This window comes from Elephas maximus, chromosome 21 (genome assembly GCF_024166365.1).
Source record: "Elephas maximus indicus isolate mEleMax1 chromosome 21, mEleMax1 primary haplotype, whole genome shotgun sequence".
NCBI lineage: Eukaryota > Metazoa > Chordata > Mammalia > Proboscidea > Elephantidae > Elephas > Elephas maximus.
The window spans coordinates 34,699,459-34,714,527 of NC_064839.1; the positions used below are offsets into that span (position 1 = coordinate 34,699,459).

The 15,069-nt window shown below is 50.1% G+C and overlaps 1 protein-coding gene across 2 annotated transcripts in view; it reads left to right on the forward strand.

Annotated features, from left to right (window-relative positions):
* PRMT7 (protein arginine methyltransferase 7) overlaps positions 1 to 12,780 on the forward strand; it is a 33,977-nt gene extending 21,197 nt beyond the window's left edge. For both annotated transcript variants that reach the window (XM_049864550.1, XM_049864551.1), the window contains 8 exons: positions 4,372 to 4,455; positions 4,863 to 4,910; positions 5,551 to 5,640; positions 7,796 to 7,957; positions 9,110 to 9,184; positions 10,845 to 11,005; positions 11,873 to 11,969; positions 12,223 to 12,780. In XM_049864550.1, the coding sequence (XP_049720507.1) occupies positions 4,372 to 4,455; positions 4,863 to 4,910; positions 5,551 to 5,640; positions 7,796 to 7,957; positions 9,110 to 9,184; positions 10,845 to 11,005; positions 11,873 to 11,969; positions 12,223 to 12,402 (897 nt within the window). In that variant the 3' untranslated portion in view covers positions 12,403 to 12,780. The remainder of the gene's footprint in view (positions 1 to 4,371; positions 4,456 to 4,862; positions 4,911 to 5,550; positions 5,641 to 7,795; positions 7,958 to 9,109; positions 9,185 to 10,844; positions 11,006 to 11,872; positions 11,970 to 12,222) is intronic.
* Positions 12,781 to 15,069: the final 2,289 nt, after the last annotated feature.

The window sequence follows — 15,069 nt, forward strand, 5'->3', positions numbered from 1 at the left end:
TAGGGGGGCACTGGAGCAGAAAACTGAGCACTTGCTTCTGGACTCCTGAGGGGCTTGTTCTCTGCTCTCCTGTGAGGGCCACTGGCTGGGAGCCTCCCCCCGCCCCTATACTTGTCTAGCTGGATGTCTTTGCCTTTGGATCACCAGTATTTCATGTGGAAAACTGCAGGGGGTTCAGCAACCCCTCCTTTCGTCTGCTACCACTTTTTTTTTTTGTGCTTTAGGTGAAAGTTTACAGCTCAAGTTAATTTCTCATACAAAAATTTATGTAGATATCGTTATATGACCCTAGTTGCAATCCCTATAATGTGACAGCACACACCCCCTTTCCACCCTGGTTTTCCCATGTCCATTTGACCAGCTCCTATTCCTTTCTGCCTTCTCATCCCACCTCTGGACAGGAGCTGCCGGTTTAGTCTCGTGTGTCTACTTGAACTAAGAAGCACACTCTTTTTTTTTTTTTTTTTAAATTGTGCTTTAAGTGAAAGTTTACAGATCAAGTCAGTCTCTCATACAAAAAGTTACACCTTATTATGTACTCCTAGCTGCTCTCCCCCTAATGAGACAGCACACTCCTCCTCTCTACTCTGTATTCCCCATGTACATTCAACCAGCTCCTGCCCCCTCTGCCATCTCATCTCACTTCCAAACAGGAGCTGCCCACATAGTCTCATGTGTCTACTTGAGCCAAGAAGTTCACTCCTCACCACTACCATTTTCTATCCTATAGTCCAGTCCAATCCCTGTCTGAAGCGTTGGCTTTGGGAATGGTTCCAGTCTTGGGCTAACAGAGGGTCCAGGGACCATAACCCCCGGGATCCCTCTAGCCTCAGTCAGACCATTAAGTTTTGTCTTTTTATGAGAATTTGAGGTCTGCATCCCTCTGTTCTCCTGCTGCATCAGGGATTCTCTGTTGTGTTCCCTGTTAGGGCAGTGATTGGTGGTAGCCAGGTACCATCTAGTTCTTCCGGTCTCGGGCTGATGTAGTCTCTGGTTTATGTGGCCCTTTCCATCCCTTGGGCTCATATTTACCTTGTGTCTTTGGTGCACTTATTCTTCATTGCTTTAGGTGAGTTCAGACCAATTGATGCATCTTAGATGGCTGGGTTGGAATCGACTCGACAGCAGTGGGCTGGGTGGCTGGGAGATGGCTGCTTGCTAGGGTTTAAGACCCCAGATGCCACTCACCAAAGTGGGATACAGAATATTAATACATTTTGTTATGCCAGTTGATCTAGATGTCTCCTGAAATCATAGTCCCCAGACCCCCATCCTTGCTACTCTGGCCTTCAAAGCGTTCACTTGTATTCAGGAAACTTCTTTGCTTTTGATTTAGTCCAGTTGAGAAGCACACTCTTCACGAGTATTATTTTATGTTTTATTATACTTTATTTTATTTTTTTTTATTGTGCTTTAGGTGAAGGTTTAAAGAGCAGATTACTTTCTCATTAAACAATACACAAACTGTTTTGTGACATTGGTTTCTGATCTTGTGAATTACCAATACTCACCCCTTCTTGACCTTGGGTTCCCCGTTTACGTTTGTCCAGCGTTCCTGTCGTCTCCTGCCTTCTCATCCTTGCCCCTGGGCTGGTGTACACATTTAGTCACATATACATGGGTTAGCTACGTGTATTATTGTTTGTTTTATGGGCCTGTCAAATCTTTGGCTGAAAGGTGAACCTCAGGAGTGACTTCAGTACTGAGTTAAATGGGTGTCTGGGCCCATACTCTCGGGGCTTCTCCAGTCTCCTTCAGATCAGTAAGCCCGATCTTTTTTTGTGAGTTTGAATTTTGTTCTACATTTTTCTCCAGCTCTGTCCAGGACCCTCTATTGTGATCCCTGTCAGAGTAGTAAGTGGTGGTAGCCAGGCACCATCTTGTTTCCTGGACTCAGTCTGGTGGCGGCTGTGGTAGTTGTGATTCATTAGTCCTTTGAAATAATCTTTCCCTTGTGTCTTTGGTTTTCTTCATTCTCCCTTGCTCTAGTTGGGGTAAGACCAGTGGAGTATCTTAGATGGCTGCTCACAAGCTTTTAAGACCCCAGACGCTGCTCACCGAAGTAGAATGTAGAACATTTTCTTTATAAACTATGTTATGCCAGTTGAGCTAGATGGTCCCTGAGGCATTCTTATCTTTTTTAGTAATCCCTCCTAAATGAAGATGTGTCACCATCTACATTGGTGTGTCTACACCATTCATCTGGATACATATAGCCTGTCAGAGCCAGAGCCAAGAGCATTTCCTCATGTGTCTGTTAGCCATTTGAATGTCTTATTAGGTGAAGTGTCTGTTCATATCCTTTGCCCAGTTTTTAACTGGATTATTTATCTTTATGTTGCAGAGGGGTTGGATTTTCCTGTAGATTTTAGAGATTAGGCCTTTGGCATAGACAAAATTTTTTTCCCAGTCTGTAGGTTCTCTTTTTACTCTTTTGGTGAAACCTTTTAATAAGCATAAGTGTTTAACTTTTAGAAGATCCCAGTTATCTAGGTTATCTTCTGATGGTTATATATCGTTAGTTACAGTTTTCTGCTGTTAATGCCATGTATTAGAGCCTCTAGTGTTGACCCTATTTTTTCTTCCATGATCTTTATAGTTTTTGGTTTTACATTTAGGTCTTGGATCCATTTTGAATTAATTTTCATGTATGGTGTGACGTATGGGTCCTGTTTCATTTTTTTATGGATAGATGTCCAGTTTTGCCCACCATTTGTTGAAAAGACTGTCTTTTCCTCATTTAACAGACTTTGGGCCTTTGTCAAAGATCAGGTGGATGGACTTACATCTGGGTTGTTGATTCTGTTCCATTGGTCAATATGTCTGTCGTACCAGTACCAGGCTGTTTTGACTACCATAGCTGTATAGTAGGTTCTGAGGTCAGGTAGAGTGAGGTCTCCTGCTTTGTTCTTCTCCTTCAATAATGCTTACTTACCCAGGGCCTCTTTCCTTTCCATATAAATTTAATGATTAGTTATTCCATCTCATTTGCTACCACTTTTTAAAATTTTCTAAAATGTAAAGGATCATGGAAGCCTTTGCTCCTGCAGCCTCTAGCAGGGGTCTCTTAATCTGGGACTACAGATATATCTTAGACCCTGTCTTAGTCATCTATAACCTGTTGCTGTCAAGTCAGTTCTGACTCATAGCAACCCTATAGGACAGAGTAGAACTGCCCCATAGGGTTTCCAAGGACTGCCTGGTGGATTTGAACTGCCAACCTTTTGGTTTGCAGTCATAGCTCTTAACCACTGTGCCACCAGGCCTCCTTCTTAGTTATCCAGTGCTGCTATAACAGAAATACCTCAAGTGGATGGCTTCAACAAACAGAAATTTATTCTTTCAGAGTCTAGGATGCAGGAAGTCTGAATTTACAGCACCAGCTCTAGGGGAAGACTTTCTTTCTCTCTTGGCTCTGGGGGAAGGTCCTTGTCATCAATCTTCCCCTGGTCTAGGAGCTTCTCAGCTCAGCGCAGGAACCCTGGGTCCAAAGTACATGCTCTGCTCCTGGCTGTTCTTGCTTGGTGGTAATGAGGTCCCCCTCCTCTCTGCTCGCTTCTCTTTTCTATATCTCAAAAAAGATTGACTCAAGATACAACCTAATCCTGTAGATTGAGTCCTGCCTCATTGACATAACTATCTCTTACTTTGCCTCATTAACATCATAGAGGCTAGGATTTACAACATAGGAAAATCATATCAGATCACAAAATGGTAGACAACCACACAATACTGGCAATCATAGCTCAGCCAATTGACACACATTTTTGGAGGACACAATACAATGTATAACACACCCCTTTGAGGCGTGTCCAGAATTTTATATGCGTCTGTGCGGTAGGCCTGCATCTTTGGGAGGATCCAAGCTGTCATAATAGTCTCTTGGGTAGCCTATGACCCGTATCAGCCTCCTTGCCTCTGAGGAGTCACACAAGAACACAAGAGCCCTGAGTGATAGGCCCCCACATGGTCTGTGCTGTGACCAAGCAGGGATGAAACTTGTCATCCTATACTGGGACGTGGCTGCCTGCATGCGGGACAGGCCTGCAGCAGGGCCTCCCAGGATAGGTTGAGAGGGGCCTGTCCTGATGGTGGGGACTGGGTGGGAAGAGGGGAGTGAGGTGGGTGGGTTTGAGGGGTGCAGATGATTGCGTGGGCTGAGGAGGCAGCATGACTGGGGTGGGGGCACAAGAGGGCTGTGGGAGAGGCTGGGAAGGGGAAGATCCAATGCATCAACCATAGATTCTGCATTGGTGGGGCCAAGAGGAGGGAGGCATTTCAGTCAATTTACCAACAAGGATTTCGTGACAAGCTGCTGAACACCTTGTCATTGTGAGAAAAGTCTGTGTTGAGGTGGCTCTTGTCCTGCAGGTACTGAAGCCAGACAGCGTCTGTCTCTGTGTCAGCGACGGCAGCCTGCTCCCCATGCTAGCCTGGTACTTGGGGCCAGAGAAGGTATGGGGCGCATCTCCTTTGACGTCCTCAGATTGGCCCCTGAGGTGGGGGCATCGTGTGGTGGGGGCATCGTGTGGTCTGGGACCGGGGCTCTGCGGTCAAGCTCTCACTGAGAAAACAGCTGTGTGTGGGGGTGGCCTGCTTGGTCCAGGGGCTTGGGGCTGTGGCTTCCTGTGCTGGCAGGAGCCAGGCGATAGCTCCTGCCTCAGCTGCTACTCAGGTTTCTGCCCTGCCCCCTTGCTGGGTCTGTGCAGAATTTTGGTGTCATCACAGGGAGGTCATGAGCACAGGTAAAGTTGTTCATGTGGGGCTCTTTGCCCTGGAATGATCTGGCTGTGTTTGATTTCTGTAAATTTCTTCTTCTGTTCAGCAAATTTCCTACACTAATGGCATGGCATTCTCTTCAGGTATTTACAGTAGAGAGTTCAGCAGCTTCTCACAGACTGATGAAAAAAGTAAGTGCTAATTGTTGTTGGAATGATGAGGGGACCTATGGGCCTTTCTTCCTAGTCTGGGGTTGGTTACTCTGATGCAGCATTGGTACCAAGGGAACCAGAAGAAGGAGCAGTTGGCATTGAGAGCTGGCCAGGAAGCCTTCTAGGCTGTCATTGAAATAGAAGCAAACACTCAGACTCTGCCTTGTTTTTTGTGACTGAATAAGTTTAGGCTTTTCTCCTCACTTCACCTAAAAATAAGAAAAATAACATCTTTGCTGTGATAGAACTGACTTCATGGCTTGTTTCTGGGACACCAATGCCCAGGGTGCTCACAGGCTGGCCTGACTGGCTGATTCTGTGGTCCTCTCTCTCTGTCTCCCTGGCCGGTGATTGGTGTGGTGGCCGCTCTAAAGGAACTACAAGCCGGTTGTGAAGTCCTGCGTATGTGCCTGCAGGAGAAACTTCTTTGCTGTTACAGCATTTGCTCATAGTCTTGCCCTTGCTCCCAGGCTGTCCCTCTAGGGGATAATTTCCACAATGCAGAGGAAAGTGGGGCTCCAAAACAATTTGTCAGAAAACTGCATGCAGATAAAAGCAACTTTGAGGTGGTTTTTCTGATTAGTAGAGAGACAATAATTTTACTGTTCTTTCTGTTAAGGTCTTCAAGGCTAACCACTTGGAAGAGAAAATTAATATAATAGAGAAACGACCTGAATTGTTAACACCTGCAGACCTGGAGGGTAAAAAGGTGAGTAACAGGTACACTACATTAGCACTGGGCTGTGCTCAGGACAGACAGACAGCACTGAAGTAGCCCTAGCTTACCCTCATGGTGGGTCTCACAAGTAACTTCCCAGCTAAGAACCTGTCAGTCAAGGGTGTGTGAGAAGCTGGTAGTGCTTCCCCAATGGGCATTCCCTGCACTGCCTGGAACTTGGCTGTCTCTGTCGAGCAGCCCGTATGAGCATGGCTTATCCTCTCTCGTGCTCCTTGGCTTCACCTTCCTGTTCTTGTTTTCCTGCTGTGGGTGGTCTCCTAGCCCCCAGTGTGAGCCTCCAAAGCTGTTCCCATCAGTGACCTCCTAGATATAAACATGGCCTCCCCGCAGGCCTCATCTGACCTGACCCTTAGTCACATAGGACCCGGGACACCTTCCCTCCTTGAAACTTGCCTTTTTAGGTTCTTAAGAGACTCCTTTCTCCAGGTGTTCCTCTTACCTTTCTAGTTGCTGCTTCTCTGACTCCTCGGGGGTTTCTCTTCCCTCTCTCGATCCTTCCCGAATGATGTTCCTTGGTGTTCTGTCCTTGGCTGCCCTCTGCCTCCTCTCTGTGTCTTGTCCCATACCTGTTTGGGATTCGTCCTGGCCTCTCCTACCCGCTGTGGATAAATCATTTTTTTATTAGTTTATTTGGTTAATTCTTCTGTTGTTCCTTTTTTATTTTTAAATTGTGTTAAAGTACATGTAACACAAAATTTACTGTTATTGACATTTGGTACTTTACAGTATTGTGTAACCATCATTATGATCAGAAACACTGGTGGTGTATTGGTTAAGTTCTAGGGCTGCTAACCAAAAGGTCAGCAGTTCAAATCCACCAGGCGCTCCTTGGAAACGCTGTGGGGCAGTACTAGTCTGTCCTATAGGGTCACTATGAGTCATAATTGACTCGATGGCAGTGATCTAATTCCAGGACATTTTCATCATCCCAAAAGGAAATCCTGTACCCATTAGCCCGTTTTTTAATTGTTTACTTAGTTTCTTACTGAGTTACAAGATTTCTTTATGTGTTCTAGATACAAATCCATTATCAAGTCTATGGCATGTCTTTTTTTTCCAGTGGTACCTTTTGAAACATGAGCATTTTTTTAATTGTAGTAGAGTCCAATTTATTATTTAATTTTATAGCTCATACCTTTTATGTCATATCTAAGAACTTCTTACTTAACCCAAAGCCACATTTTCTCCTATTTTTTCTTTTTTAAGTTTCATAGTTTGAACTTTTATATTCAGGTTTCTTGTCCATTTTAAGGAGCCCTGGTGGTGCAGTGAGCTGCTAACCAAAAGATCAGTGGTTCAAACCCACCAGCTACCCTGCAGAAGAAAGAGGTGGCATCCTTCCATAAAAATTGCAGCCTTGGAAGCCCTATAGGGCAGTTTTCCTCTGTCCTATAGGGTCACTATGAGTTGGAATCAACTTGATGGCAACGGGTTTTTTAATAGTCCGTTTTGAGTTGATTTTTGTGTATGGTGTGAGGAAGGGGTACAGCTTCATTCTTCTGCATGTAGATATCTAGCTCTCACAGCACCATTTGTTTAAAAGACTATTCTTCCCCCCACTCCTTTGCTTCTCTGACCCCCATTCATTCTTGTGTGTGTTCACCACTCAACAAATGTTTCTTGAACATCTGCTCTGTGCCAGGCCCTTTTGCTAGGTGCGAGGATCCTGTGTTGACAGTGTCCCCAGTCTTGTGGTGCTTAGAGCAGAGTGAGGGAGACAGTTAGACAAGCACTGCTGATAAACTGCTTTGGTGGGGATGCACAGGGTGCCATCCTGGAATCGCTTTCTGATGGTCTTTCCACTGGGGTCCCCCCGTGCACCATCTGCCAAAGCCCTTATTGGCTGGTTTTCATCTGCCAAAGTCCTTATTGTACTCTGTGAGGACAGCCTCCATCCTTTCTGCTTCCCCTCCACTCTGTGCCGCTGAGGACAGGGCCTGTGTCTGTCTCATCTTCACATCCCCAATTCCAGGAGCATCCAGCATGCTTATGTGCTGATGGAGTGAGCGAGGGAGGGAACGAATGGATGGATGACCTGTGACTTCCATGTGGAACTGTGACCTTTCCTTCATTCTGTAGCTGAACCCTTCTGACACCTGTGCCTGCTTCTTGCTCTGCCCACCAGGTCTCTCTCCTGCTGGGCGAGCCGTTCTTCACCACCAGCCTGCTGCCGTGGCACAACTTGTACTTCTGGTACGTCCGGACTGCTGTGGACCAGCACCTGGTGCCCGGCGCAGTGGTGATGCCTCAGGCCGCATCACTGCACGCCATGGTCGTGGAGTTCAGGGTAGGCCACCCCAAGGGACCTCATCTCAGTGAGAGCTTGGGTGTAGATGGGTGGCTTGACTCCTGGGGATTTGGGCCTTTGTTTTCCTGTATCAGCGCGGTACGGGTTCGCTATAAGAAACTTGCCTTTTTAACCATGCTGTCATTTGATATATGAAATGCAAATGACTGCGTATTGTCATTTCACAATTGTGGCTTATCAGAGTAATTAAAAAACGTAAATGAAGAGCTTTAGGGGACATGCCGTGCAGCCGGCTCTGCTCTCATTAAGTGCTGAGGCTCCAGTTATTAAAAGCATTTTGAGATGGGAGTCAGCTGCTTTATACAAGAAAAATTTGAAAAGCTTCATTTTATTTTCTCATCAAAGCAGAACCACAGTCACAAAGTCATTTTGGGAAAGACCTTTTTTATTCAAAGGATTTTGAAATGATTTTAACCTGAAGTGTAGTGTGAGTCTCATTTGCAATTTCTTTTATAAGATAGGCTTTATCTGTTGGTAGTTAGTAGCTCCATCACTTAATTTCTGGGCATTTTTTCTGTGTTCATATTTACCTCATCAGGTTTCCACATAAATTCTGGTCTTCATGGCCAAAGAGGACATGGAGAGAATGGTGCTGGTTCCCAGGCAGGCATCCCAGGGGGCAGAGAATTGAAGACTGACTGGCCTGAGGGCAGCTCTGGGAGTCTGAACTTATGGTTTCCTCCCTTTTTATCTCTCTCCTTGTCCTGGCACTCTGTTTATGGGCCTTGAGGAACTGGTTTACAGATTTCCTCCCAAAGAAATGGTGTTAGCTCTGGCAGGAGGCATTGGAGCCCAGGCTGATGGTTCTGGCTGATTGTCCTCTCATAGGAGAGGACCTGGTGTCATGTCAGTGACTGCAGAATCTCCTCCCAGGATCTGCTACAGAAACCATCCTGGATCTTGGGGTCCTCTGAGCCCTTCAGCCTCAGGGTCTCTGTTCCAGGTGGATGTGCCTCAGAACTGGGGCTGAGGCTGCTCCTACCTCACCTCACTGACTCCTTTTGCTCTTGTGGTCACACGTCCCTGTGTCCTGGGTGGGGTAGACGTCTGCTGCTGTCCCACAGGTCCTGTGGCATGGCCACACCTCCCAAGCCCCAGGCAGGTGTAGGTGATGCTGTACCTTCCCCACAGGACCTGTGGCGTATCCGGAGCCCCTGTGGTGACTGTGAAGGCTTCGATGTGTGCATCATGGATGACATGATCAAGGTAGGTGGGGCTGCAGCTCAGCGCAGTGTCCTACCCATCCTGCGTGGCTGCAGGCCTCTGACAGGGACATTTGGCTGCCCTCAAGGGACCCAGGGCAGGCAATATAGGTGGTGCGCAGAGAGCTTTCTGTTTGGGGAGTGAGGTCCTTTTATTGAGTTCACCATGAGCGTTAACTTGAGGACCATTGTTGCCCCAAGTATGGCACCTGCTGAACGCCTGGGCCCTGTATTACGAAGCCCATTCTCTGGGGCTGGGGCCTGTAGGTCACCACATCCCTGGAGCCACCCCTGCCAGTATCCACAGCTTGTTCTCTGTTGGGGTAATCTTTCCAGAAGGCACTGTGGTGACAGTCTGGGTTAGCCATTTTCATTTTGGGGACTCTGTTCCCTGGGAGGGTATAGAGCATGGGGCGGGGGGGGCTGGTCAAGAGGGCCACTGTGGCGTTGTTTATGCAGTCAGTGTTGCCTGCACCCTAAATGTCAACAGCAGGGGTTGGGTGAACCGCTGGGGCCTGCGTTTTCCAGGACCCAGGGTATTCATGAAGTGCCGGTGGTTTTTACCCTGTGGATAGAAGTTAAGAGAGATGGGACACAATCCCATTTTTATGTATTAAGAAAACTTGCATATGCACAAAGAAAAATGTTTGGGCTAGTGGACACCAAAATGTTAGTTGCGAGTTGGAAGTGGTTTCCTGTGTGAACTTCCTCCTTTTGCTTATCTTTGTGTTTGCATTTCTCCATAGTGAACATGGGTTGCTTCTATGAAAGCTTTTTAAGTAAATAAACCCAGTGGATGATTTCTGTTTGTATCTTATCTGCCCTTGCTTCTAGAAGGCTGCCTTTCCTTTGTGCTCAGACACCATACACTCCTGGGTACCTCTGCTCTCTGTCTGCCCCTCAGGCTTCTCCTGGACCCCTCCCAATCTCCCCACTCCCTTAGTCCTTTGCTCCTGGCCTACGTGGCTCCTCTAGTGGTGGTGTGGCTTTGCTGCTCTGGCCTCTGGCCAGCATCAGTGTGTCTCCTAAGTTCAGACCAAAGAGCTAAGAGCAGTGATGTCTCCACTGGGATATCCTCAGGCACTTTGACCTTTGTGCTTCCAGAATCCACCCTTTTCTCCTCAAGCCTGGCCCCTCCAGTGCTGCCTGCCTTAGACCTGGCGTCACTCCTACCTGACTGCCCTGACTCTAGGACCCAGGCAGTCTTCCTGGTGAGGCCTTCCTCTCCTTCACTTGCAGTTGGTCCTTAGCTTCTGGGGCTCCTCATGGAGCCTCAAGCCCTCCCAGCTGTAGGTGGTCAGTAAGTGGTACTGAATGAGCGGGTGTCTGAGTGCTAGGTGTTTTCACCAATATAGACATTTGGTCCTCAAAATAGCTCAGGAGGTAGGTATTGCCACCCCCATTTTTTTAAAGGGGGTAGATGAGGCTACGAGAGGTGAAGTGACTTGCTGAGGAGATAGTTAATGCATGGCAGCCAGGAGGGGAGAAGTGGCTGGTCTGATCCAGGAGCCCAGAATCTTCCTGTGGCTGTGGGGTACCCTGCGGGACCTGCCGTGGAGGCGAGGGGAGCCACTGGTATCCACCTGGAGATGGAGACATGAGCCCCTCGTCCCCGGACTGCCTGGCTCTACCTCTGCAGACCCCAGACCCTCCTCTCTCCTCAGCGGGCCCTGGACTTCAGGGAGAGCCGGGAGGCTGAGCCCCACCCTCTCTGGGAGTACCCTTGCCGCAGCCTCTCCGAGCCCCAGCGGATCCTGACGTTTCACTTTCATCAGCTGGTACCCCAGCAGCCGATCCGCACTGAGGGCTCCATCCAGCTGAGAAGGTGAGTGTACACCTGGGGGACAGGCTGGGTGGGTGAAGGAAGGGGTGGGGGCATGGCTGGCCTGCAGACCCTAACTTGGGCCCCCCTGCAAGGATGAGCTGTCTGTCTCATTCTTGCTCTTCATTGTTGGCAGTGACTTTGAGTGGGTAGGGGGTCCCCGCAGCCTTGGGGCATGCGCAAGTGGGGAGGGAGCGCTCAGAGTGGGCTTGGCTGTCACCACCACATCTGAGGCTCCCTTTGAGCTCTGCAGCATGTGGCGTCACAGCTGTGGAGAAACGTGAATTTATTTGGTTACCATGGTTACCCACTGGCCCCCCCACCCCCATGTCCCTGAACTCTCCTGGGAATTAAAGCAGGTTGGGAAGCTGTGAGGGCTGCTGGTTGTGAGGCATAGTCAGGCCCATCCAGCTCCTCTCACAGGGAAGGAGGTGCTGCTTCTATGGGGGAGACCCTCCCTCTGACTGGGGGCCTGATAGCCTGGGCTTTTTGGGGCTCTGACGGGAGGCAGTGCAGGCAGGGCACATGCCTTCCTGGGCCTGCCATGCAGGGCATCCTGAGGAGGGTCTTCCAGCCTTCCATGCCAGCATGGCACTTGGTGATATCCGGATTGAAATTTTGTGTACCTTGGGCTGAGGGAGAGGTTCTCCCTGCCGCAGCCGGCCTGCCTGGAGTGCTTGGCCAGGCTGCGAGGAGCCAGTGGCCTGAGAGCTTGTAGCAGAGGGCACAGCCCCCTTCACTTGTGCTCAGCTTTTTCCATGTGGCCTTTAGTCAGGTAGAGTGTTAGGAGCCACCTGACTGGGTTGGATGGTGGGAAAGAGCAGGGCCGTGCCACCCATCTCTTATGTGACTGTTCCCCTCCCTGCCCAGGCCTGGAAGGAGCCACGGGGCTGTACTGTGGATGGACTACCACTTGACCCCAGACATCACTGTCAGCACTGGCCTCCTGAGGCCTGCAGGGAACAAGGTACCACTGTGTGTGTGGGGCCCTGAGCATGTAATACCTGAGAGCAGGGCCCTGCCTGGGGAAGTGGTTCAGCCCCCTGCGCTGTGGGTCCTCCTAGCAGGTGCTGTTCAGGTCAGGTGATAATTCATCAATTGCCACAGATCACCTGGGACCTGAGCAGCTTCCTGCTGTGTGCTGCTGGGGCTAGAGCCTGACTAGGAGGGAGCTTAGGGCCAGGAGGGCCCTTGTCATCTTGTGTCTGTTCCTCCCATAGGGGGACTGTTGCTGGAACCCCCACTGCAAGCAGGCTGTGTACTTCTTCAGTACTACCCTGGACCCTAGAGTGCCGCTGGGCAGCCCACAGTCTGTCACCTACGCTGTGGAGTTTCATCCTCACACTGGAGATATCACCATGGATTTCAGACTCTCAGAGGACCCGGCTGATGTGCACTGACCCTCGGTTGTTGGAAATAAAGTGGCCCGAGGATACCTGGGCTGTAACTGGTTTGTGGCTTTCTAGGAGGGCAGACTAAAGGTACTTCACCTTCCAGGGACCTGCACAGCCTCAGGTCTCACAGGAGGCCATTTCTACTTTTGCATCCTTGCACTGTCACCTCCTAGCTCTAGGTGCACATGCCACACAGGCTGCTGCTTGTTGGACAAGTGGGTGATTGGGTCTGGAGCCCTGGAGGGGCCAAGGAGCCCACTGTAGGGGTAGGGGGTGTTAGAGCCCCTACTTCTTCAGGAGTGCTCAGAAAACTCTGAAGGCAGCGCTGTCTCTCCTGCTTGCCTTGGAAGGACCAGAAGCCTGCTGGGTGGGGTGGGGGTGGGTTAGGTTGCCCATGCTGGTCTCGGCCAGGCAGTGCCAGAGGTGAGTGTGGTACAACGGAGGGAGCCAGCCACATTCTGGAAATCTCTAGCTTCCTGTTCACCTGGCTGCAGATGGGCGGGGCTTCTGTGGGGGAGACACAGGGGCTGGGCCCTGGAGCCTGAACAGCCTTCAGGGTTGGGCTGAGAGGACTAGTGTCTGGCCCTCCCACCCCTGGGTTGACCTCACCAAGTTTATTACATGTCTGGACATCAGGTGGTCTGCCAAGCAGCCAGCCCCCAGGCTGCTTCTCAGAGGAGAGGGAGGAGGCTGTCCAGGTGCAGTTCCTGAGGTACAGCCAGGGAGCTGGCCACCAGGAAGGGGAGCCGGGAGGTGCCAAGTTCCCCATTTCTGTGGCTTATATCAGAAGGACCCAGAGGATGGTGCAGAGCCTCCCCAGTGCCAGCCCTGCTTCATTAGAGAAGACGAGAGAATCTGAGGCCACAGCTCTGTCCCTCGCATACTCAAGATGTTCATTTGCTGTTTGCCTCACAGTTATCCGAGGAAACGAGGAGACACAGAGTAAGGGCCAAAGCGGCCCTTCTAGCGTTGCAGGGCAGACTCAGCTGTCCCCTTCCTGCAGGACAAACAGGCATGGCAGTCACCCCCCCAGTGCCTTGGGCAGCCCCACCTGGGGTTGGAGTCAGAGCAGGCCTGGCCCCAGCTTGTCGCTCAAATAAGTGAAGACACCAGCCTCGAGCCTCACAGTTTTATTTTCTCCTTGCTATCCATCCTTCCTTTCAGCACCAATAAAGGAAAAAACACCCCTCTTTTCAAAATATTTTATCAGGTGTAAAGATTGTTTTCTTCTAGGGAAGAATCGTCTGGATATATATTTGATAATGTGTTTACCAAAACCTTAGGTGTGCTTACCATATAAAACCCCTATATCCCATGTGGATACAACACAGGAAAAAATACAGAAATTAAAAAAGTTTTTTTTCTTTTTTAAAACAGTATTTCTAAATCTCAGCAAGTTAATACAATAGTTAAAAAGCATCAAGATTAATATTCATACTCAAAACTCAAGGTGGTTTGGACAAATGAAAGTGGATGTTTCCTTCCTCTGCTGACCCCACCGCCTTGGGGCTTCTTTTGAGGAGGTGGGTCAGGGCAGGCGCAGGGCCTCCATTAGGGGTTTGGGCTGTAACCCTGTGCCCGCCCCCTCCCGGGCCTACATGTCCCGGAATCTGAGATCCTGGAAATGTTTCTTTTTTAAAAATCAAAAGAGCCTGGCTTGCATATAAGCCCTGAGATCCACAGGTGCAATGAACCATGTGGCCTCTGCGCTAAGGAGGGCTGGGAGGCAGGGCGGTATGCTCTAGATGCCAGGGGCTGGCTTGGCAGAGGTGGCCTTATGTTACAGACAGAACAGGGGCCGAGGGCACAGGGAGGTATGACTTGCCTAAGGCTGTCCTGTGATTAGGAGGGAGAAAAACAGGTGCCCTGACTTGCAGTCACTGCACCATCCCTTAATGGGGAGGCCGCCCCTCTGGGCTGGATAGAAGCTGTGCTGGAGTTTCTTAGGGTCAGGCCTGGCCTCCTGTATCTCAGCAGCTTTCCCGGGGCACATAGCCAGCTTATAGCTTAGGGGCCTCGGCTCAGTCCTGGAGCCACCTGGGTGAGAGCCAGGTGAGCCCTGCTTCGAGAGCTAAGCTGAGGCCTGGGAGACCAGAACCTGGAGGGGGGATTGTGCCCTCAGGTGAGCCAGCCCCTTTCTAGCTTGGACACAGGTAGGAGCAGAGCTGGGGGCTGGGCAAGAGGAAGTGTCCCTGGCACTGAGGCCCTCAAGCCAGTTGTCCCCAGGCCAGATGGGGTCAGACAAACCAGTGTCATCGTGCTTCACGCTGTAGCTCCAGGCTACCCAGGCCCTGGCACAGGCCTGGCATCGGACTGTCTGCTTGACCCCCTCTTGGTCCCTCTTGCAGCTCAGTGGGTGACAAGGCACAGCATTAGCACACCAGTACCAGGAGGCTCCCAACGTAGGGCCCTGGCACTCCCTCCCCAGCCTTGCTGGGCAAAGCTGGCTCGGAGCCAGGGTGGACACACGGTCAGGGCACTGCAAGGGAGGGACTGGTGACTGCCAAAATCAGCCCCCCAGGTTGGAGGAGCCTGGCACCTCGAGACTGTATCTGTTAAAATGGCAGGTGGACAGAAGCAGTGCGGACTTGGGATGGGCAGCTGCCAGCCCCTCTCTCAGGTCTGGTGGCAGAGGAGGGTTGGCAGGTTGTTGGTAACCTCTGCTGAGGCTGT